The following is a 24,188-nucleotide window of genomic DNA, read 5'->3' on the forward strand; positions in this document are numbered from 1 at the left end:
AAACAAACATACTATACAATTCAGTGACTTTAGCTTTCAAAAAAGTTTATTTATTTATTTTTCCCCCTAAAGTTTTCATTGGACTACGTGTAAATTACGTACAAACTGATTCTTAAATATTAACCTCGATGATTTTTGATCCTTTCAGAATTTCAAATTCTTGCTCCACCTAAATACCTGATCAAGTTCATCTCTCTGATAATGAATAATATTATCCTTGTTGCAACGTTCTTTTTATTTCTTCTAGTGTTTTTTTTTTTAAAAAGTTGCAAAGGAACAAAAACTAATACATGATCTGTCGATTCATGACGCAAAATGGGGAATGTTTGGCACAATTAAGCCTCAGGCTGACCGATGGAATCCAAATTGTACAGATACAGCGTTGATTGTTTCTGGGGCAAACTTTTCTTTTTATTACTTTCTCTTCTCAATTCTGCATGTGAGGCCAAATCACATGTGTCATGTAGCGACACATTGGAGTTTCTAAACTTTTACTCCCACCGACACAATTTTTCACACAAAGTTTCGTAATTAGGGTTATTGGTAATGATACTATCGTGAGGCTATTGAATTTCTCTTTCAATTTTAACTTTCACATTTATTCACTTCGAGAACAAAGATTTGGACCCAATTATAGTATGAACTTTGCGCTAATTATTTTACAAGTTTGTGATTAATAGTCATGAAAAACATTATATATATGGATGATCTTTGATTTTATTTATGCGTTCATATTTTATAACAAACAAAATTCTTTTGGTTCAATTCTCTTTATATGTTGGTGGGAATAACATTTCTCTTAAATTTAAAAAATAAAATTCTCCGTCTTTCTTTATAGCAGATTAATGTGTTAAAGTTTATATGATTGCATCAAAATAAGTCTTCGTGAGCTTTAATTGTAAATATCAAATAATTTTTTTTGTAATATTAAAATAATCTTTTGGAAAATTAAGACAAGCCTTGAACATCAGGTGGCTTTTTTCCTGAAATTATATTATTATATATATTTATTGGAGACGAACATGTAAAATATTAGTCAATATTTTTTTTTAACTAAAAAAGAAAGAATATGAACAAAAATCAAAATTAAACTGAATAGTGCTTGTAACGTTTGGCTAATTGTGTGGGACCAAATTTAAAAATGAACAAATCTATTTTTTGCTTGAAGATCACTGAGATCTACGTTGGAAAAAAAATATTAAAAATAACAAAACATTGCTTATCAAAAAATAATAATAATAATAATAATCAAAACAGTGAGTTTTTCTACCGGAATTTCCAAAATATGGGTAAGACTAAACAATCCTTGGGATTTGGTTCGAAAATTGGGATCACAAAACAGAATCATATTAACCAGCTGTAGATATAAAATCTGAGAAGACCGACCTATACTGCTATACATTTTGTTCCGTTTAAGGCACGTGACTTGCACAACTCCCACGACGTCTTTGGAACAGCCAACTTCCCTCCCAGTCTCAAAGGGAAAGACGAGCGGCCGGTCCCAGTCACTTATTTTTCTACACGAGAAATTAATCTGCTCACCGCAGGATTTCACAAATTAAATTTCAAATATTCCAAAATCTATTCCAGACGATGATAATCAGTAGTTTCTTTCCTCATCCTTAAAAAAAAAAATCGAATTATAAATAGATAAAGCTCAAAAACTTGTAAATTCACATGTCAAGTCTTAACTTAGTTATGCGAAACTCAGTTGAAGTTGTTACAATTCACACCATTATTTCACATATAACCACGATGATCGGCAGACCTTATGACACCTATTTGCACTGTATAATCATATATGAATTTACTAAAATCCCGGTAAACCACTAATTGTAGGTACTGTTATGCTATAAGGGTGTATTTTAGAGTCTCAGTGGAGCAGTTGGTAATAACAGTAGATTACAATAATATTTTGATACCAAAAGAACCACCTCAAGCATATTGTGTTAACAATATTCAATTATTGTCTCACAAGCTCTTCAAAAAATGACATTTAACAATGGTCACTGGTCTTTGTAAAGTATATTATTGTCATGACCCAACCCAGACCTGGCAAGATATTGTCCGCTTTGGGCCTTAACAAGGCCCGCACGGATTTGTTCTTGGGGCGCCAATACACCCCAAAACGCGTCTTGCCAATTAAGGTGTGGATCACCCCTTATAAACCCAGCATCTCTCCCGTGCTTTGCCGATGTGGGATTCGCCTAGGGTGTTACAATTATAGTCTTCTTCTTCACTTACTTTTATGACTAGAAACCTCATCACATATCAACACAACCAACAAACACATTGTTTAACTTGCGAGTAGATGAAAACTGGTAGACAATACTTATCACGCTGGTCAACTGCCCTACTATTAAAGCTTCAATCATATAGATTCTAAAATGGATCAAGTGCCAAAAGGGCATGGAATGGTTGCGATCCAAATTTGTAGACAACAATCTTTATACACACATATGACCATCGTCCAAATTATATAAAATGCTCAGAGTCCACTTGCAAAACTGGACCAATATGAATACTAAACGTATGACAATTAACATGTTATTAGGCTGATATTAAATATTGTGAATCTAGGGTTCATGTTAAAAGTTTTGTTGCATAATGATATTAGTAAAAGAAGAAGCAATTCGCTATCACCAATAATCTTAAATCATATGAGGGGCAATCAAAACAAAGTCAATCATGAGAGATGTGGGAATCAATTCAAAGTGAGGAGCAAAAATTGGAGGGGAAAAGGGGTTATCATCCCCCAAAACCTTTCATTAAGATTACTTACAAGTACTAGTTTCGCGGTCAGATAATTTACAAGTTGCATACCAAAGAACAGGGATTGTACTGACGACTCCATATCTGTTCCAATAAGAATGGTAGCTCATGATAAATAATAATGTAGACCGAAGAAACCGAGATGCAGTATCAAAATCAATTGCAAGAGCTAGTCCAATAAACGGAAAATGGGAAATAGGCCCGAGAGACTCACCTTACAGAAGGACAAGTTCAACCTAAGCGTCTGCGGCAAATCATGAGAATCCTATATGTACATGTCAAATTTAACCAACCAGCTAAATGCACATTCTTTGCAAACACCAAAGAGATCTTTCCATCACACCAATTGGATTTCTCACGAATTGGATTTCTCTGCCATGCTCGATTATACATTATTTCCTTTGTTTGAGAGTTAGAAAGTTTGTGTTGAAGACTAAATCATTTGACATTGCCACTCTGGATTGGAGTATGTAATAAGCGTTCAGACTCATTAGGTGCCATCTTTGACTTCTCACTTTCTGCCATTTTCTTCATTTCCTGCTCAAGCTGTTTGCAGTTTTCGTTGTGTGCTTTGTTAAACATCCTCACAAAGTTAAGCAGAGTTGAAATCACTGCAGCAGTTGTTTACAAGAGTAATAAAATAACCATCAACTAGTTCAGGAACCGAGCATGGCCACAAAGTGATCATCAACAACATACCTTGCTCAAAGGGACACCGAGCTGGATCTTCTCCAAAATAGAGAATCAATGCATCCACATTTCTACCCTATAAACAATGAGGTCCGGTTAAAGAACAGCCTCACGCAACGTATATTATAGAAACAGAAATAACATCCCTCACAGAGAAAGAATTTGTGCCATACCACCGCAGAATATAGTGAAGCCAACGTCCTCACTTCAGCCTCGGCAAAACGAAGGAACTCTCTTAAAATCTGACCAACAAAAACCAAGATATTCTGTGAAGGTCCCCAGAAACAAGAAGAAAAAAAAGTGATATAAGAATAAACAAACAGCTAAGAACTAGTTTATCGTTGTTCATAAAAACTCAAGCTTTAGAGCATCAGTTTTTATGATTAAATTGAAGTTGACGCAAATGTTTAATTCCACTCTCTTCTTCTCTCTAATAGTTGGTCACTTTGAGTAGAATACAGCAACCTTTGCCTTATGAAAAAAATCTCAAAGCCATGGATCTTAATACATGAGCAGTAATTCTCCTAAAAAGTAGTAAAGCATTCTGTGGAAAAAAAACACACACACACACACACACACGTGTGGGAAGATGTAAGTGAAACTGCCTAATGCAAGGGAGGGAAAAAAATGTTAAGTTCAAAATACCTTACTAAAATTTTCAGATATAGCTCCATCATTTTCGGACATGGACAGTTCCTGGACAACTTTCTCCAATCCTTTGCTTAACGCTTGCATTTCCTCTGCCAAAAATTTCAATTGTATCTGATACAAATCACAAGTCAGAGAAAACACCAGAAATTGTCCAAAGAATTCCCACTGACCACGATAGTTTTACCTTTGATGCAGGTTCCAAACTGGTAAGGTCTTCTGAGAAATCTAAAAGTTCTGGTAATTTATCAGCAAGAACCTATGAAATAGAATTAAGGACAAGTGCACAAGAGTAATATTAGTAAGCATGCCCAAAGAGTAACAACTACACCTATATGTAATATAAACAAAACAATTTCTGTCAAATAACTACACATGAAAGGAAATAACCTTGTACTTTCAGAGCTTAAACATTATTACTGGGCCCACACCAATCAGCTTAAACATTTGGGTGTAGTAGTCTCCTAATGTGATATTAGCGCCACTTTGACCAAGAATGGCTTTCAATTTCCCCATATTCTTGTAAAACTATCAATTATATCAAGAAAATATACTGCAAGCATTTGTCTTACAACCCATAAACAGATTATTCAGAAGTCAGTCATCTGTCTTACAGCCCATAACCAAACCACTGTCTGATTTTCTTTCACTTTATTGAAATGACATATACATAAGTTATAATTCAAGTAACTTGTGCATCTTAACATTCACATGTTTGAACTTTAGGTGCCACAGCACTAACATATTATGCTTGGAGGATCTCCTAGCTAGGGTACATTGATTTCCCATCAATGTGTATGCATTCACCACAAAGCAACTCATTGAATTTAGTAACCACCTAAAAATAGATTTGTATCTTCAGATAATGTTCATGCACACATCAGTGAATGTCACATTCTATTTATAGGAAAATGAACTTGAATGCGCCTAGATATAAAAATTCATAGAGTCACTGAAGGATCAGCCTTTTTTGTACCTTACAAAGATAATGCATGAGAGTCATCTTGTTGTTTCGAGCACGTGTATCAGTGAGTTTAAGAAGGCTATCCAACCGAAATCCAATTGCTGCGCCTGAAGGCAAAGAGAGGCGAAAAAAATAAAAAAGGAAATTTGCACTTACCATGCACAATGTAGGCGATAGCCAATGCAGCATATGATTTAGATTTGCTTAGGTAAGGATACCATACGGTTAGTCCTAAATGAAAACCAAAAGACTTGTTTCTCGTTATTGATCAATCATGAAACTTCATGGTTATAGTGAGAGCATCTTACAACAAATAGCATTGCCTGATTACTGTGATGACAGCAGATATTAATAACTTGTTCTTACTTTTTATATGATTAAGAGTATTTTGCCAACAGACCAGCAATCAAACAGTTAACTCACCCCTAGCAGTTCCCTGATTTAAAGCATTTCCTAATGAAAGAATTGTTTGCATGATTCTCCTCAATTTGGCAGAGTTCCTAACCTGATATGAACACCGGTAGTGAGCTCAATGTGATGTCTGCCTTTAGAATTTTGGTCAGTTTTACAGATTAAATGGGAGTAAAAGAATAAATCTTGCCTGTTCTGCCGCAGAGTTCACGACATTCAAGCTACTTCTGAGATCAGAAACCTAGATATCAAATCAAGAAGGCCAGATTAATAACTAACACAAACCCAGGATGCTTAAAAGACAGGAAGATGAGCACTTTATTTACCTGGGTATGAAACTGTATCTTAAATGAGAAAACTCTGAGCTTGGACTCTACTCGTGGAACTTTCATCAATTCCAAGAAAAACTGCAAAGATCCAGAAAGCAGATTAAATTCTAGGGTCATCTTTATCAATAACACTGATACTAAATTTTTTCTCCACATGCAGAAGTTATATAAGTCAACTGAGTAAGCGTTTATATAGGATGTCATTAAACATTAGAGCATAAACCAGTGCAACAGAATGAAATTCATTAATCTAAAAAAGGGGGGGGGGGGGGGGGTTGTTGGAGAAGGAATACAGACCTCCATTGAAGAATAGCCTAACAGGATAACTCAAACTAAGTTTGGGCAGTTTAGACAGCAGATAGCATTCTGCCGATGCCTTTGGAGCTGATATGGATCGACCAATGATTATTAGTTTTTTCAGAAGAATGATTATATTAACTTTATAATATCTAAGCGTACAAGCTAAGCCAATTAAGCAGATGAAGAATGGTTTTCAAAGGCAGCGTGTGAAGAACACCACACAAGATTGCAACCCCCCCCCCCCCCCCCAAAAAAAATAAATAAAAGAAAATAAAAAGCAACACCAGAAACAGTGTCAATCTTCCATAACTCTAAACAGAACCATTTCAACTTTGTGTATTAAATGTTCAGCAACTTTCTATTGCTCCATGTCAACAGAACCAAATTATATAAAATGAAATACAATGGAGAATAATACATAAAATATGTTAATCCACAGTAAGCGGTGTACCATAGGACTACAAATATCATTTAACATGTAAAAAATGGTATGGTACTTCAATTGCAGTTTTATGGATCTAACAGTTCCTTGCTATTGTAATTTTGGTGGAGTTTATGAACAAGCAAGTTCGAAAATTAAAGACGCTGAAAATGGCGTATGCTTATCTACAAAGAAAAGCAATCTTCATCCCGTCTGAAAAGAAATCAGCCAACTCAGCAGCATTATGCAATGCAAAGGTAACATTAAACAGAATATTTCTAGCTAATAAGAAAGGAAAAATAGACATTTAATTGGCATCAAGAACGTCCACAATCCACATGTTACAACAAGAAGTTAGTATTATGGAATAATTTTAAATAGAACCTATTAGTGTTGATCATCCACTTTCTAGCAGTTTGAGAACCCTATCCAACTTTCATCTAATGGCATGCAGATTAGAGATACTCAATAAAGGAGGGAAAATTGAAAAAAAAAGGGAAAAAGAAGAGGAAAAGGAAGAAACAATTAGAAAGATAAGAACTAACATAGTAGAAATAAAATCCTACTGACCTGTTCACATTTTCCCAACTTTTCCTTGTCTCCAGTGTAGCCCTAAAACAAAGAAAAGCATGAACGTAATAGTAAGTCAAAAATCAAAAGAGACAGCCAACAATTACAATTCTTAAGGTACATAGACTTTTTAATACATATCAAAAGGCTATGGTTGAGATAATCACAGAAATTTATTGGATTTAATATTAAAATGAGTGAGCACTTAAAATTACTCTTAATCCCATGATTAACTTTACCTTAAGTAGATCCATCTCCTCCTTTGTTGGACAAAACTTTATAAGGTTTTCAACCTGATCAGCATCAATTGCCGAATCCTCCAGGGCAAGCACAGATCTCTGTCAGTGTTCACAAGATAGAAAATGATAGTGAATCCGAAAATTACATGGTTTACGCTTTATGCCTCCTAAATTAGTGAATCTATCAGATCCTTGAAAGAATAATTCTAAAAAATGAAAGATTATTCCAGTTTTGTCCGATAAATTCATTGCTAGAACATACGAAAAAATAGATAGAGTTCATCATTGACAGATTTTAAATGAGCGGTTCAAATAATGATTGAGGCATTTCCAGACACCGATGGCCTTCTTACCCTCAAAGCACTATACCTATGATTTGAGATGATTCAGCTTTCTATTTGCTTATTAGTCGGTATTCCAATTCCTCTAAGCCAAAGTGATTGGTCTGGGAGAAATTTATTAGTACATATCCCATCCAAGTTGACCTGTATCCGCCCCAAGTAAAATAGGGATTTTTCTTTTTTGGGTCGGATAAAGAAGTCATTTAAGTTTGTCGTATATAAACACATTAATCATATTTTTAAAGGAACATATGGTCATAAGTAATAAACAAATTCAGTTGCTTTTACCATTAACTCAGGCAATGGAACTTTGACCTTTGAAAGCATGATTTCACAATTATATGCCCGCCTGTGGTCAATCTGCAAAAATTGACGACATTAAAAGAAAAGAAAAAGAAAAATTGATAGACAACACCGCTAGAAATGCCATATAACAGAAGCCAATAATGTACAGTCTCAATTCTTCTCCTAATATCTAATGTCTGAGAACTTTGCACTTTCATTACATGATGAACAATGTAAACCTCAGTACATACTCCAGGTTCCAAACTTCTAACACAGTATTTGAAGTTGACAATGAAGGGTCCATTCCCAAGATGCTCCATCCATTACCAAGGTTCACAATTTAATATCAGCAAGACCTTGCCATTACAATAGCATTAAAATGACAAAAACATGCCCTTTCTTATGTTTTCCAGAATAAGCTATTTTGCTATCTATTATATTAGTCTTGGATAACATATTGACAAGCAGTAATTACAAAAATAAGTAACGATAAATCTAGTTAATCAAATAATGATCATCTCACTTCATAACTACAAATTTGACACCCCGGTAACAGATTATAGAAGGATTGGATTGCTTAGTAGTACACCAGATGATGATATCTAGTAATCAAGTCAGTAACAGACCATTCTAACATGGAAAACTAACATGCATGCTAAACAATACGAAATTTCAGATTAGTAGGGATATTATTGTTAATAACGAAATCATTATAATTTTTTTTTTTTTTGGGTGTTGAAACCTATAAGAGGAACTAGAAAAAGGACTTCGAGAGAGATAACTCTCTATTATGTTTCTAGATGATTGATTCATGATGAATATTGACATTAGGTTCCTGGTCAAACCTGAGTATGGATATACCTAATTTCTTGTAACAAAAAGGTACAAAAATAAAATCTGCACTATTTAATAGTTAGGCATTGAAAATAGTATTACCAGTTGCACTTTATCTGATTGAGGACCACGTGGAACACGCTGATTTGGTTTTCCACCTTTTTCTGAATTTGGAATTGTTGCTGAGAAAAGATTCTCAAGTTCTGACATGTCAATCTCTGGAGCCCTATATTGAGGTGTCAAAAATAAAAAGTTCATAAGGTTGAAGAAAAAGAAAATTAATTTATATAAAACAAAAATGCTCTTTTCGCTAAGTAGAACACACTTCGAAGCTTCACCGGATTTTTGTGCCTCAGCCCATAAGCTTCCTTGCACAGCTCTTGTTAACTTCAACCAGTGCAGAGGCTTCAATTTTTTGGTTTGATGACTCCTTGAACTAATAGTACGAGACAATCGTCCCTTTCCACTAGAGGGAGAAATTGATGGTGGTGCAGGAACTGGAGAAGCAACTCCGGTCTTTGAAACTACTTTAGCAATAGGTGGAGGGGGAGGGACTGGAGAAGAATTCGAGGACAAAGAGGGTGGAGGTGGAGCCAGTGGGATGGTTGGAGATGAAACAGTGGAACTAGCAGATGATCCAGAATAGAGAGGAGGAGGTGGAGGTGGAGGAGGTCCAGCTCTAATTGCTGATTGCTCTTTCAAAGGTGGCTTTGGAGGAGGTGGAGGAGTTGGAGGTGAGGAAGTCGTGGACAAAGTGACTGTAGAAGCTGGAGGGGAAGGAGTAGAAAATGAAGCATCTGTATTTCTATTAAAGACTGGAGTCTTCAAAGGTGGTGTTGGGGGAGGAGGTGGAGGTGGAGGAAAAGTTGATTTAGCAGTTGCAGGGGCTGGAAGGGGAGCAGTGGACAATGAAGTACTAGAATTAGTAACTGGAGATGAGGTCTCTGGAGCAGGTAAAGGTGTGGCTGATGATGGCTTATCCCTGTCCTGCATATGGGATTTACTTTCTTTGGTATGTGGAAAATGTGCTGGACATGAAGATGAAAAATGATGAGGGGGCAGCTGTGGAGGTGGTGGAGGGGAAGGAACTTTTGAAGCCCTAGTAGTGATAGAAGGTCGTGGTGGAGGTGTTGTTGGTGAAAATGAATCACTTTTGAGTCCAGCAGCTTCATGCTTACATGACGAAGCTAGATTTGGATCTGGGATAGCTGGAGATGCAGGTATTTGATGAGTGACCTCAGCACTTACAGATAAAGCATGATCATGTAACAGAGGTTTATGACAAGGAGCTAGGGATGCATCATGATGGCCCGATACTGACAGAGATGAAACTTGCACAGAATTGCAACTAAGTGAAGTAGTCTGAGAAGACTTAGATGTCTTTTGAAAAATATCATCAGATTGATTACAAACTTGAAGGGCATTCCGGGGGTCTTGGGGCTCTTCATTAGCCTTACTCTCATCAGTATCTGGAGACATCTTTGGCAAGCGCACAGATTGTGTCTTTACAGCCGAGGGCAATGAGCTCTTAGTGCTATCCTCGTCTACAACGTGAGTCTTTTTATGCTGATGACCTCTAGGGCTTAACTCCTGTAGTAGAGAGCTAATTATCATGCTTGGTGGGGAACCACTGTCTGACGTCTCTTGGATAAGATTTGATGCATTGATGATCATATTTCGATAATCTTTAGGACTTGTCTTGGGGCTATTATCCAGTTCAGATTGACTCTTTTTATCCTGATGGTCTCTAGGACTTAACTCCTGTAGTAAAGAGCAAATTCCCGCACTTGGTGGAGACTCTGTGTCTGACATCTCTTGGATAAGATTTGTTGCATTTATGTGTTGGAGCACATTTAATGCAAAATCCGATCCATGATCTAGCCAATCCACGTGGCTAAAAATCTCATGAACTTTAGCAAATGCTTCCACTGGAAGGCCTCCCTTCTCCTCAAAGCAAGAAACATCTGCAGCAACTACGGCAGCAGCAGCATCCATCTCTGAGAAAAGAATCTTCATCCAAAAATACACTAGTGTAAAATTTGTTTAAAAAAAAAACAGAACAAAAATGCTTATGCTTAAACAAATGAGGCTAAGACATATACCTCAGCTCTGAATTCCTTTGGAAATAGTTCTTTAGCATTCCATAATATGTCAACTTCATCAAGGTTAAGCATCAAAATATTTGATCGGATAAAAGCAGTGTTAAACACAACCCGAAACATCATCTCCTCTCGCTCTAGGTCATCATTTAAGCTAATACACTCGAGCACAACATCGCCTTGAATACAGCAATTGATGTCAATTTTAACTAGTTCACATTCTGCCTGCAGCATAACAACAAGTATTCCCAGCCAATAATATATTTCAGTTTTTTTTTTTTTAATCAAATTTTAGGTGCAATAGGGGCACATACGCCCCCAAAGAAACTGCAATGAAGCTATTAGTAATAGAATGGGAAATAATATAAAATAACTCCTAATGAAAAAAAAAGAATAGTATGGCAGAAAATCATAAAACTAAAACAGTAATTCGTAGGCTAATTGAGTATGAATAATGTTTGAACGAAAGAAAAATTAAGTACATGAACAGAAAGGATTGTACATTTACCTGCTTATAAGTCCGGACAGCTTTACTTCTTTTCGACGTGGAGTACAAGACTTTGGCACTTCGATCATTAGCAACAAAAGGATCCTGCCCGTATATCCGAAATATTGGACGGCAGCCCCCCTGTCCGTCAAAATTAGGAATAGATCTGAGAATGACGCAATCCAAGGTGAGAGCTCTATCCAAAGGAGGCCATTCTGAGACCACGTTCCTCCTCGAGACATACTGCAGATACCTCAATTGGGAAGGAACTGGGTTTAGTGGTGAGAGCAGCTGCAAAAGCTCACGAGGAGCCTGTCGATAAATCATGTCCAAGGTCTTGTACTCTCCACTGTACTGCTTCCTATAAATCAAGAGAGCAGCCAGCATAAAAGCCAAAACTGGCCACCCACCCCGCTCACAATGCATCATCAGTACATTGTGCTGACCAAGAGAGAGCCAACTTTCAGTAGATCTTAGAAAATGGTGGATCACCTCCATTGTGAGCAACGGGCAACCCTCGTACTGCCGAGGGTAGTCCATTATAGTTATGTCAAACTCAGACAAGACATTAGCCATCAGGCTTTTTGTCTCTTCCTCACGGAAATTGAACACCAAGAACTGAGAATCCGGAGAATGTTCCCGTAGTTGACCAATTATCCCTCCTATGTACTTTTTATAGTCTTCTTCTTCCCAAGCATCAGTCGTGAAGCAGCAATTGAAAACTATATGCACTCAAAATAAGCAAGCATTAGTCACCACTGCACTTAAAACATTTTTGAAACTGTTTATTAGAAGATTTCCTCCTCTTCTTCAAATTCACCTAGTACCTCACATGGACATTAACCAAATTTAAGCTGGCTAATAATAGTTATAAACCCTCGTAACTTATAAACAGTTTCCTAATATACTTAACAGAATGCTTTTTACATGTCCTATTGGTTGCGCAAAACAACGAAACTGTTTCATTAGAAAATAAATTAAATAAACCGAAGCCTCCATTAACCAAAATTTGAAATTCGTAATTAATTACATTCAGTAGCCCCGAATTTATTAGAACAAGAAAGATTCATTTATTTTCCTAAATCATTAAGGCTGCATTCGGCAGCGCCAACTATAAGCTGATATCTTCAATAAATACTCAAATCCTGCCCAAGAAACTCTAATTTTCATTTCGCCAAACACGACTTACAAGAAGTACACAAACTGCCTCGTAAATTTGATTAAAAAAAACAGATAAAATCAATAAGATAATACACATATCGAGTGAAACGAAACGAACCGTAAACTCGCTCAGAGATCTCGAGCAGTCCATCAGGCGGCTTCCGAAAAAACAGTCTACGAAGCAACGCCATTTCCAAGCTTTTCCGAACTTCGCCTCCTTCAACCACCAAAATCAACACATTTTTATTCTTCAACGAATCAACAATCTCTTTGGTGCCAGAAGCGCTTCTCCTATGTGAACATTTTAAATAACAGCTTTTAGCTTCCGGTGAAAGAAAATAAATGATAAGAACAAATTAGCTAAAAGGCAAAAAAAAAGAGAAAAAAAAAAACTAAAGCTTCTGCTGTTTGCTGGATGATATTAATTAATAATGACCTGTTCGGTGAGTGGAAACAGGATTATTATTATTATTATTATTATTATTGTTTATAAAGAGCTTGCAACAGAAACAGATATTGGTGAAGTTGACAGGTTACTGGGAATCAATCAATTCAAAGAGAGATTTGTTATTGTTTGTTATATGCACTTATTATTGTGTTTAGGGAGCCCCTATGTTACATTAATTGTAACATAGCATTTGCCTTGTGTTTATATAATAGACTCACACAATTTGTGTGGTTGTTGTTGAGTGTGTATGTTACATTAATTGTAACATAGCATTTGCCTTGTGTTTATATTATGCGCCTGAAAAAGGATCTGTAGCTCGAAGAATTGGATCGGCTACCGATTAGGAGTGGCGCCTTTCCTGACGTGGGGACCGTTAGTGGAGGACACGTAATCTCGGTAGGCTTCTTACAAGTGTCGCTGATAAAGTTTTGAGAGCACAATAATTAACAAATCAACCTCCTTCGCATAGACGACGTATCGTAGTTGTCCATAACGTGTCATTTATCAAAACGTATGGAGCAAGCGGTAAGCGGAAGAAATTGTACCGTAGAATCAACGAAGCCTAATTGCTTTGGTTGATCACTTAAGCAGCTAAGCGTATGGTAAAATAATGTTACGTTAACTGTGTTAATCAAAATGTATCCTTCAAAATTAAAATCCACACGGGGCCTGTAGTGCAGATGATGTAAATGATTAAAGTTACAAGTATGTAGATTTTAATTGAAAACATGAACCTTATAATATATGTCATCAAAAGATTATGTATTATTTTTTTTTTCCACTTACTAATTAAAGGTTACTTTTGACACAATATATTGTTTTGCATTAGCTGTATTATACGTTAGAGTGCGTTGAGCTATGTATGAATGTTTTTTATGATTGTCGATGTGTTTCCTAAAACGGATTCAAGAAATTAAACCCATAAGAAAAAGGTCGCGTTGCAGCTTCTCGTGATTTTAAGGCAGAATACCTATAAAAAAAATACTAAAAAAATATGTTAGGAAAATATAAAAAAAAATAAAAAAAACTACACTTAAAGAGTATAATGTGGGAGCTGAGGGACTTTCCGTAATAAAGGGCTACTGTGCTTTTATTATTATAGTTCTCCCTATACTGTTATACTTAAATAATGAAATGTCACTGTACCTACCTCGATCTCGCATACTTGGTTTGATTTCATAGCCTAAAATTAGAAAATTTGTTGTTCACTCTTGGAGTTTCTTTTAAACTGAACTTCTATATATCAATATATTTATGATTTATCACATATTATGGATAATGAATGAACGGCTTGGAGAGGGAAAAAAAAAAAAGAAGAAGAAGAAAAGAAAAAAAAAAAAAAAAAGCTACTGCGGCAAGCATTAAGCAAGCCAGAGGGGGGACGTCGGGTTTGCATAATGCAGCTGCTGCTGCTGCGGCCCAAATGTTTTGCCGGGGGCAGAAAACACCCAGAAGGTTATCTTTTTATTATTTACATTAAATTCCCCCTAAATTTTCAAAACACGCACCTCTATGGTCAAAAATTGAATGTCAAAAAAGGTGGCGGGCAGAACGGCAAATTGGCATTTGTCACTTCACACCGTCCATGTTATTATTATTTATGTGCAAAAAGTTAAAATCATGATTACAGTTTAAAAAAACCTCATCCTATATGCACCATCGATTTAGTGAAGTACAAATTTTATGACGGTTAATCACGAAAAAAGCGAAAAATGTTCTCCCAGAGTTTGCTCCTCACACAAAAATCATGCAGGCCCCACCGTTATATTACTGTTCTGCATCATTTTTGTGTGAAAAATAAGTTACAGCTGACTCTAACTTAATATTTATCTTGTCTTAATACTTACCTCGTACGTTATAGAATATAGTATAATAAGTTATTTTAAGAATTGTGAATAATTATTTATTGAACACGTCACTTGATTTGAGATAATATTAATCTAACAAATTAAATTAAGAAAAGAAAAATAATGTTGCAAATTCTTTTGATAAAGAGTTTTTATAAGTTACATTTATTATAATTTACATAGATTATTCAGTAAAAAAAATAAATAATGAAATAATGAAGCCAAATGGGCAATGAGTGAATTTTACCTAACTCTAAGTACATTATATATAATTCAAGAAGACCCATTCATTAAAAGATAAGTTTGGTAGAGTGGAAATTCTATCACATGACTCATGCTATGAATTTTTCACGCATCACGTCAAATTCATTTCCACATGTATATAGACATAATAAAAAAAATCAAATAATAGAAAAAAAAAGATCAAGTGAACGTAAAGTAGAAAAGAATGACTAAACCGAAAACGACGGCCAAAAATATGATCATAGATTACATGTGATGCACACACCATTTGAATGTTTGAAAATGGACGGGCCGACCAAAGAAGCAAAGGTTTAATTAGAATTGAGTAACGAATGTGTGTATTCTTACAAGAAGTTATTTAAGAAGAAGTATTATTTGTAATAGGCATGAAATTACTTGTAGTACCACACCAATATCGATATCACATGTTCAATAACAAAGCAACATTAAATTGTTAGAGTAGCACACAAAATTGTGAAGTGGAAACCAACATTGGGTATAATATTTTTTAATTACGGATATTTTTACTTTTTAAAATTTAAATGTCCAGATCTTCGGCGGAAGAGTGGTTAAAAAATAAATTCTGGAATCTGGATAAAGCGCATTAGTGTGTGTGTGCGCCCTAGAGTTTGCTCAAATTAAGTGCAACATATGAAATTTTAGTAAACAGTGAGGATTAGCATGAAAATTGCATCTGAACAAATGGCTTCAGTTGCCCACGTAATGCCATCCGCAACTAGCTGCTGTACAGTCCGCAAACAAGTGAGTTTATAAAGCCCCAGCTGTTGTTGGCCTCGTCACTGTCCCGCTTTAGAAATTCTATCCATCCACTTTTTTCACATTCACTCAATCCCAATATATATCCAAGTGGGAGGGGGGCTCTTGTGAATTGGAATTTCTGCATTTCTCTTGCTCAAAACATAATGGCTTGCAGACTTGCAGATTCTATGTTCCTTTTCATGGTGGGCAAATCCCATCACTTTTTCCTTTTTCTTTTTTCTTTTTTGGCTAATTGCTGTGAGGTTTAATCGTTTTTTTTTTAATTTTTCCGGTTGGCTGTTGTCAGGGCCCCCATCAAAGGCCAACTGGGAGTCAGAAAATTGGATGCTTTAGTTCACCTGGTATTTAAAGCTTCTCCCTTTTCCTCTCCTATGTTAGTTTCTTGCAAAATTGTTTTTTTTTTTTTCAAGTTTTTATTGATTTGGTTTATGAATTTGGAGTTATTAATTAGTGTGTTTAGCTTATGATAGCTGGATTTTTAGTGATTGCCAATTGGAGTTTGGTTGATAATGGTATATATCATTGGACATCAACTCATTAAGGCTTTGAATCAAAATTTTTATTGGATTGGATTCCGATAACTTAGTGAAAATTGTAAGACTGATTAATTAATATGATAGGATGACTCAGCAAAAAATCTAGATTTGCCATGCTGTGAAGCTGCTACCTAGCTTTTTGTCTTTCCGCTACATACAAGAATAAGCTTTTCTAGCTAAATTGTAATGTTTAAATTGAAATTTTATGTGTATACATAATCTTTGTTGCAGTTTGCATAATTTTTGGAATGAAGGATTGACTGTGTGTCAAATTATCCTATACTGAAATGGAATGAGACAACCACCATGTGGATTGTCCCTGCGTGTGATATTTGTGACTCCCTGTGATTTGCACCTTATAATGCCTTTTCTGAGTTGACAGGCCTTTGTCAGCTGAAGTGGGAGAGTCTTCTTGTGAAGGGAGTTAAGCACAAAAGATGTTCAATTCCCTCTCGAGGGACTAGATTTATACAGGCTGTGGCCGTTCCAGTTGCACCACCTTCAGAAGACAGTGCGGATTGTAGAAAGCAGATAGCAGAAAGTTATGGGTTTAGGCAAATCGGAGAGCCACTGCCTGAAAATGTGACAATGAAGGATGTCATTGATTCTCTCCCAAAAAAGGTGCTTTTTCTTTTTGCGTCTTCTTGCACCCTCAATGCTTATGTTGTTCTCCTGGAAACTACTTCTCTTATATAATCTATTGTGAATTTGTACCTGCAATCAAGGGAATTTCTGGCCGAACATTGGTTCATTCAACTTTAGAATATTTTCTAATTATCCATTATTCTGTTATTGGAGATGTATACTGCAATTAAATTTTGTGGTAAATTAGCAAGAGCTGTAGGGGCACTGGTAATATTTTACTCTTTCATACTTTAATTTGTTCTATAAAAAAATTGTGGTGATAGTTTGTAAAATACCAGGATGTACCTTAAGTGGAAAAGAAGCTTTCTTTTAATATTGTGCTGATGTCAGCTTTGGAAGTCGAAGCAGAGAAAATTAAAAGAACTATGTTCTCCCTTAACAGTAACAAGGCCCCGGGCCCCGATGGGTATTCTGCCCACTTCTTCAAAACCACTATCTTCTTAAATGTTAACAGCATTTTTTCCCCTTTCAACTTTGTGTTATAAGGTATTTGAGATTGATGATGTGAAAGCATGGAAGTCTGTTTTATTATCCGTCAGTTCATATGCGTTGGGGCTTCTCATGATCTCAAAGGCCCCATGGTATTTGCTTCCTTTGGCTTGGGCATGGACAGGGACTGCGGTCACAGGGGTTAGTTACCTTGATTTCTTTTGCTCTGTTGAGTTAAGATGTTATTTTAACATGTGCTGAGTGTACATAGTTGCCAACTTCTATTTTGTTTTTGTCTCCCATTTTTTAGTTCTTTGTTATAGGCCATGATTGTGCCCACAAATCATTTTCAAAGAACAAGTTACTGGAAGACATCGTGGGAACCCTGGCCTTTCTGCCACTGATATACCCATATGAACCCTGGCGGTTTAAGCACGACAAGCATCATGCCAAAACAAACATGTGTGTATAATTTCCTTATTAATTTATTTGTTTCTGTCTAACTGGAATCTCAAGAATGTGTTTTCTTTAGTGTCATCTTACCTTATAATATGGAGAAATGTGATGCCAGCATATCTCTCCAGCTCTCTACAGCAGACTTGATTGCTTGTCCACCTGAGTAATAACTTAAATTAATAGAATTAAAGATGAAAATTCTAACCTACTAATTGGTTTAAAACTATTTCTACACGAAATTCTGTTGTCAGCATTCCTACAGGTGATACATATGTGCGTTTTATTCACATTAGATATCCATGTTTAAAAGATACCTGATGTTGCTGTACCAGGATCTTGTCTTTTGTTGGTCTCGAATATGTGATATATCCTTGTTTTTGTCTCTACAAGTGAATTCAAAAGTGTTGTTTTCTTGATAGTCAGGCTGGCTTCCAGCTTGATCTAAATTTTTCCACTTCCTTTCTTTCATCCTGAAATTTCCTTTAATAATCTTATACTGTATAGGCTGAACGGAGATACAGCTTGGCATCCTGTTTGGAAAGAGGAGTTTGACACATCTCCCTTCTTGCGCAAAGCAATAATATATGGATATGGCCCTTTTCGACCTTGGATGTCAATAGCTCACTGGTATGTAACCAGTAATTGAGAAATTATATAATTTAGTTTACGTCTTTACGTACATGTGTCTCAACATTCTTAACCTTTCTACTAGGTTGATCTGGCACTTTGATTTGAGCAAGTTCAGGCCAAATGAAGTTAAAAGGGTGAAGATAAGTTTGGCATGTGTTTTTGCATTTATGGCAATTGGATGGCCTCTAATTATATTGAAGACAGGAATTGCGGGATGGATAAAGTACTGGTTGATGCCATGGTTGGGCTATCACTTCTGGGTAACGCTTCCTCCTGGTATCTTATGTTTTTATTTTGAAGTATTATTTGACAATGTAATATTCAAGTTGAAATTTTGGTTTATTTTTAGATGAGTACTTTCACTATGGTGCATCATACGGCTCCTCACATTCCTTTCAAATCTCCGAATGAGTGGAATGCAGCCCAAGCCCAGCTTAATGGGACAGTTCATTGTGATTACCCTAAATGGTAATAAATGTGATCTGCTTTAACAACCACTCTTTTCTGTTGTTTCGTGTTGATTTGACACAGTTGATAAACTTTCTAGAAGTTAAAATCAGATAGAAGAATTTAGCATTATTGGCAGGCTTAAATTGCAGATGCCTGGTATTGAATTTTATTTCCAAAAGCAGCTGCGATACCATTCGTGCTAATCAGTCTACAAAATTCTACCTCTGATAGACTAAAAATTAATAAACTGCTAGCTTTTATGAACATTTTAGCCTGCTTCATGTTGTCTTCTGGCTTTACTGAAAGCGCTTATGCTGAAATAAGCACTATAGGGTTACAAAAGTTGTTTTCAACGGTTAATGGGGTCGTTAGTGACTCTAGGGTCATTTTTTTTTAATTTATTCCCAACCCCAGATAAAGGACAAGGAGACGTACTTTCTTGAGAGTTATCTCTACGACAGTATCTACCATAAATTGTCCATAGGTTTAACAAACATGAGTATGAAACAGCCCCTGATCCTTGGTCTTCATGGAGCAGGAAATTTCTGGCTTTTGGCCTGATTGTCAGCCTTGAGGAATTAGACTCAAGCAAATGTCAACACCAATAACTCGAGCTTGACTAATAGGTTCAAATTCGTGTATGGAATTGCTTGAAAACCATTGAAAATTGTCTAATTTCCTTTTTTTCTATTTGCTGACCTATAAATTGATGCTTACAATCAATGCAAATGATTACAGTTTCTAATTTTACATTTTACAGGATCGAGATTCTCTGCCACAACATCAATGTCCACATCCCCCATCATATCTCGCCGAGAATACCAAGCTATAATTTGAAGGCAGCTCATAAATCTATCCAACAGAATTGGGGGAAGGTACAACTGCTTATCATTTTGCAATCTCTCTATCTCCATCTATGACTTCAATGTAATTTATGTTAAGTTTAGGGAAATACTCTCTTCAGTGGATCTTTTACTAGTCAGAAGACTTGATAAAGGTCTTTGAGAAAATTTCAAACTTTCCAAAAGCATACTGATAAACTTAAGCTTCTCTTATATTGTATCAGTATTTGAACGAGGCTTCATGGAATTGGCGTTTGATGAAGACAATAATGACAGTATGCCACATCTATGACAAGGAGCAAAATTATGTGGCGTTTGACCAACTTGCCCCCAAAGATTCTCAACCAATTACATTCCTTAAAAGTGTGATGCCTGATCATGCTTGAATTTTTGCCACTTCCTCAATCCATCTCTTTTCAGTTATTTCTTATCCGTAAGTCTTCACTTTTTTGGTCAAATTAGGTGTATCTGTTCCCGTTACTTAGATGTTGCTTACGTTGTTGAAACTACTCTTTCCTAAGATTTCCAATTGAGTAGGGGAGAAATAGTCGAAATGAAGGGTTCCTGGAAATTCACTGTTGCCAGTTATTAGACTTTGACTCTTGTTCATTAGATTTAGATTTTGCCATCTTCATATTCACTAACTATTTTCATGCTAAATTAGATCTCTGAATTGTAAATAAACACGATGTTTTAGGGACCACGGCAGCTAAAAAACTAAATTAAATAAATAAATAATCTAGGGTTAGGGTTATAATGGTTGGCACAACTGATTAATACAGCCGGCGGCTGACTATGATTTCCTTTCACTGACTATCTTCTCACATAATAAATAAATGTGTTGCCGACAATTTCTCTGTTCTATTCATTGAACAACATGAATAATTATAAGTTAAATCTTAGTTATCTTTAAATAATCATTAAGGGATAAACTTACTGAAATCTGAAATGATGTGGCTTTTCTTTTTCTTTTTTTTGGGATTAGTTTCCACTTCCTGGCTTTTGAAATTTGTCTATTGGAAGTAACAAAATTTATGCAATATTGAACGAATTTGATGATCTAGTCACTCAAGATCCAGGATTTATGAATGACAAAGATTAAAAAAAGAATTGAGGACAAGGTTTGTTGATGTGGGTATGATCGTTCGTTGGCATATGTCACCAGAAAAAAAGAGGCTTACCAGAAACTAAAGCAAGACAGCACAAACCTTACTTTATGCAAAGTGAAAAACATCATAAATCTGTCAGTTGAGCAGTTGCAACTGCTCACATGCAAACAGCATCTCAGACACAAATAGAAACACACAGAGGAATCTGGAATCTTTACCAAAGTCAGTGGGATCACCAAATCTGTAAGGATAAGTTAACGTAGTGAAAGCACAGGTCAAAAAGAAGAAAAGAGAAAGAGGGCTGTCTAAAGGAGCAGAATTTAAATGACGCTGCCTTAAAAATGAGAGAAAAGAAAAGCTGCGGTTTATGCAAAGTAGGTCTTTGATTTTCATAATTTGGCAGTTAAGCATTCAGTTTGACATTGCTGCCAAATGGATAATCATTGCTTTTGTATTATGAAATGGTAGTTCATCGATCAATTTCATTTCTTTGTTAGCAAAAGCAAACTCTATCATATACAAAACAACTCCAACATCTGTTTCTTAGATTTTGCCTAACCTATTTGTTCGTCTGCAATTTCCTATATATGTTACAACCTAATAAAAAAGATACGCGAAAAACATGTATCAAATTGTAATAAACAAAACTCATAAGAACAAGCAAACCATCATATTCTGTATCATATAATTGGGGAAGGTGGACATTCCCATATATCAAACACATTTTCCTCACTGTGAAGAGCAAAAAGCCGATCACCGCCAATGGAGAAATCACATATGGAACCTCCATAGCTTCGTCGAAGCCTAGATGTTAACACCCAATCCGGACCACAAAAGACAGAAATCGAATCATTCATCGATGAAAACAGTTGCCCTTCATGCAATGCCAGCTTCGGATAACAAGGTTCTTCCGGCATGTTCCCTTTCATCAACCTACTTCTTGAGCTCCACCTCACACTCCCTCCTGAAATCCTCAAATCAATGAACCCCAAATCCTCGTATTCATTCACGACACAAATGGAGTTACTCTCCTCCATAGCTATAGCATCTCTGACTCTCTTTTCATCGACTGTTAAAGGAGCACCAATATCAGACCAAGACCAAACCATATTCTTCTCCCTGAAATCAAGCAAACTAATGTAACAATTATCCTTCCTCGGAAACAAAGTTGCGACCAACAAACAATTGCTTCCATTCAACCATTGCAATTTATCAGCATCACCAAGTGACCAACCTGGACTTTCATAAAAGAAATCAATTTGCTTGCCTGTCACTTGATCCCAAACCCCAACTCCATACTCATTGCTTCTCCCTTTACAACTCGAAAATATCTTATAATCACTACTAAAACTCAAAGCACCAGCCGTGTAACTCTTCACTTGATTCTCATGACTAACTTGAAATTTGAATCTTAACTCACCAGTTGATGCATTAAATAACCCCATGCCACCATCTCTGCTACCTAACCTTTCACAAACACTAATCACGACATTATCAGAATCAACCCAACCAATATCATTAACTCTTTGGTAATCAAGATTAATTGGTGGATGTTCTTCTAACATCCAATCATACACATGTACCATGCTACCATGCGCCACGCAACACCCGCCATCCGGGCCAGCCCGGATAGCAGTCCCATCACCGGGAGCCTGACCCGTTACAGACTGGTCGAGTCTCAGTCTGTTGCCATCAAAGGGACCCCATTTAGCTGATCGAACATGATCCAAAAGCCCATAAAATGAAGCTTCTCTATAAAGAAGCCTTTCCGGGATATTTGGCCGAATGTTGAGATCACCAGTGCGGAGAAGATCAAGCAGAATGGAAAAGCAATCAGCGTTTCGATCAATGAAGAAACTTTCATTGGAATTGCTGAAGAATTGTGAGTTCAAATCCCAATTTTCATCAAAAAATGCACCAAAAAACGAGTTGCGGCCTGCATTTGCAAGAGTTGTAGCTGTTGTTTCAAAGATTCTGCCACCAACGTTGAATTTGATTCGATCTTTTTGAATTCCCATATTGAAATTACGGCCCTTTTCTTCCTTTGTTTCTTTGTTTTTTGCTAAATATGATAAATTTATATCAAAAACAAAGAAACAAAAAATTGCTTTGGCTAAAATATTGAAGATTATGAGACTAAAACAGAGACAAATTGAAGAAGCAGGGGAATTTCTGGCCAAAGAAATTTAGTAAAAGCTTCCTGAGAAGTCAGAAGATTCTACATAATCTTTTTGAATACAGGGTCATGAATTCCCAATATGACTATTTCTCTTATTTGAAAAAAAAAAAAACAAAACAAATGGTTCTTGACGACGAGAAGCAGAGAAAACAGAGGAAAACGGTCAATATGGAGTATAAATGAATCAAAGAGGGAAAATTTTGATGAAATTTTGAGAAAATAAGATCTGGGTATTGAAGAGAGAAGACTTTTAAAGATGGGTTTGAAATTTTATGAGATTTGATGAATTGGGATTGGAGAATTTGGAGCGGTTTGATTTTTCAAAACAAAGCGGCTCATTCTCATTCTCTTTCTATTTTCCTCTTATTTTTGCTTCCTCCATGTTTTTCTCTCTCTTTTGTCTTTTGCCTCCTTTGGCCTTTCCCTTTGAACTAAACATAGACATAGGTGACGAGCTTTATACATATCAACTAATTTTTAGTGGGCTCCATTCCTCCTTTGCCATTTTGCATTCATATTTGTGTTTCCCACCATTGGATTGTTCCATGATCATCACCACGATCAAAATTTTAGTCAATCCAATGGTGGCGTTGCCAACTTGCCATCGAGGGTATACTTTTTAGGTGTTTTAAATGGCTTAATATTCCCTCGCACATCTATTAACTTTAAAAAAAAACATGTTAATCTAAATACTTTTAGTCGATGACGAATTTGCACTTTAAATTTTAAAAAATAAACAGATACATAGACTCTTGACTTTTTTTAAATAGATCATCTTGAACAAAAAATAAATAAATTGGTAGAAAAATAGACCGATAGAAATACTCTTTAAGTGGCTTAAAATATAACAACGCCTTAATAAACTTCATGAAAATATATATTGATCTAAACATTTTTAATCGGTGACGGAATTACCTTTTAAAATTTAAAAAATAGACAAATGTATTGATTCTTGACTATTGTCAAAGAGATAATCATGGTAAAAAAATATATTTGGTGTAGACACTTATAGTCGATGACAAATATCCCCTTTGGAATTTAGA

General features: G+C 35.9%; 3 protein-coding genes across 8 annotated transcripts; 1 reads left to right on the forward strand and 2 right to left on the reverse strand.

Moving 5' to 3' along the window:
• Window positions 1-1,267: 1,267 nt before the first annotated feature.
• Window positions 1,268-13,128, reverse strand: LOC18034412 (formin-like protein 18). 6 transcript variants are annotated; one of them, XM_024178988.1, is made up of 19 exons: window positions 12,670-12,944; window positions 11,412-12,112; window positions 10,907-11,128; window positions 9,130-10,814; window positions 8,907-9,030; window positions 7,974-8,045; window positions 7,345-7,443; window positions 7,106-7,147; window positions 5,812-5,892; window positions 5,676-5,726; window positions 5,498-5,579; window positions 5,087-5,181; window positions 4,298-4,369; window positions 4,108-4,224; window positions 3,636-3,704; window positions 3,472-3,538; window positions 2,987-3,383; window positions 2,783-2,856; window positions 1,268-1,534 (listed from the first exon to the last, which is right to left on the reverse strand). In XM_024178988.1, the coding sequence occupies exons 1-17, from the start codon at window positions 12,740-12,742 to the stop codon at window positions 3,211-3,213; spliced, it is 3,825 nt and encodes a 1,274-aa protein (XP_024034756.1). In that variant the 5' UTR covers window positions 12,743-12,944; the 3' UTR covers window positions 1,268-1,534; window positions 2,783-2,856; window positions 2,987-3,210. The 6 variants fall into 6 exon arrangements, with proteins under 6 accessions (XP_024034756.1, XP_006424685.1, XP_024034757.1 ...); XM_006424622.2 differs by lacking the exon at window positions 1,268-1,534 and adding an exon at window positions 12,988-13,128 and having other exon boundaries at window positions 2,687-2,856; window positions 12,670-12,842; XM_024178989.1 differs by lacking the exons at window positions 1,268-1,534; window positions 2,783-2,856; window positions 2,987-3,383 and having other exon boundaries at window positions 4,113-4,224.
• A 2,748-nt stretch (window positions 13,129-15,876) lies between these two features.
• Window positions 15,877-20,453, forward strand: LOC18033958 (omega-6 fatty acid desaturase, chloroplastic). Its single transcript, XM_024179593.1, has 10 exons — window positions 15,877-16,051; window positions 16,156-16,210; window positions 16,788-17,026; window positions 17,537-17,680; window positions 17,790-17,941; window positions 18,440-18,562; window positions 18,648-18,825; window positions 18,915-19,033; window positions 19,776-19,890; window positions 20,082-20,453. Exons 1-10 carry the CDS (start codon window positions 16,013-16,015, stop codon window positions 20,241-20,243), a joined length of 1,326 nt encoding a protein of 441 aa, XP_024035361.1. The 5' UTR covers window positions 15,877-16,012; the 3' UTR covers window positions 20,244-20,453.
• Window positions 20,454-20,930: 477 nt separating this feature from the next.
• Window positions 20,931-23,556, reverse strand: LOC18035323 (BTB/POZ domain-containing protein At2g24240). Its single transcript, XM_006424627.2, has one exon. It carries the CDS (start codon window positions 22,982-22,984, stop codon window positions 21,647-21,649), a length of 1,338 nt encoding a protein of 445 aa, XP_006424690.1. The 5' UTR covers window positions 22,985-23,556; the 3' UTR covers window positions 20,931-21,646.
• Between the last annotated feature and the right edge of the window lie 632 nt (window positions 23,557-24,188).

This window comes from Citrus clementina, unplaced genomic scaffold (assembly GCF_000493195.1).
Source record: "Citrus clementina cultivar Clemenules unplaced genomic scaffold, Citrus_clementina_v1.0 scaffold_8, whole genome shotgun sequence".
NCBI classification, from domain to species: Eukaryota; Viridiplantae; Streptophyta; class Magnoliopsida; order Sapindales; family Rutaceae; genus Citrus; species Citrus x clementina.

Coding starts and splice junctions, on each gene's coding strand:
- LOC18034412 (XM_024178988.1), bottom strand. CDS start 12,742: ATGGCGTTGCTTCGTAGACTGTTTTTTCGGAAGCCGCCTGATGGACTG. Junction 7,444..7,973: donor TTCCATTGCCTGAGTTAATG/GTAAAAGCAACT, acceptor GAACACTGACAG/AGATCTGTGCTTGCCCTGGA. Junction 5,182..5,497: donor AAATCAGGGAACTGCTAGGG/GTGAGTTAACTG, acceptor CTTTGCCTTCAG/GCGCAGCAATTGGATTTCGG.
- LOC18035323 (XM_006424627.2), bottom strand. CDS start 22,984: ATGGGAATTCAAAAAGATCGAATCAAATTCAACGTTGGTGGCAGAATC.
- LOC18033958 (XM_024179593.1), top strand. CDS start 16,013: ATGGCTTGCAGACTTGCAGATTCTATGTTCCTTTTCATG. Junction 18,826..18,914: donor GGTTGGGCTATCACTTCTGG/GTAACGCTTCCT, acceptor GTTTATTTTTAG/ATGAGTACTTTCACTATGGT. Junction 19,034..19,775: donor CATTGTGATTACCCTAAATG/GTAATAAATGTG, acceptor TACATTTTACAG/GATCGAGATTCTCTGCCACA.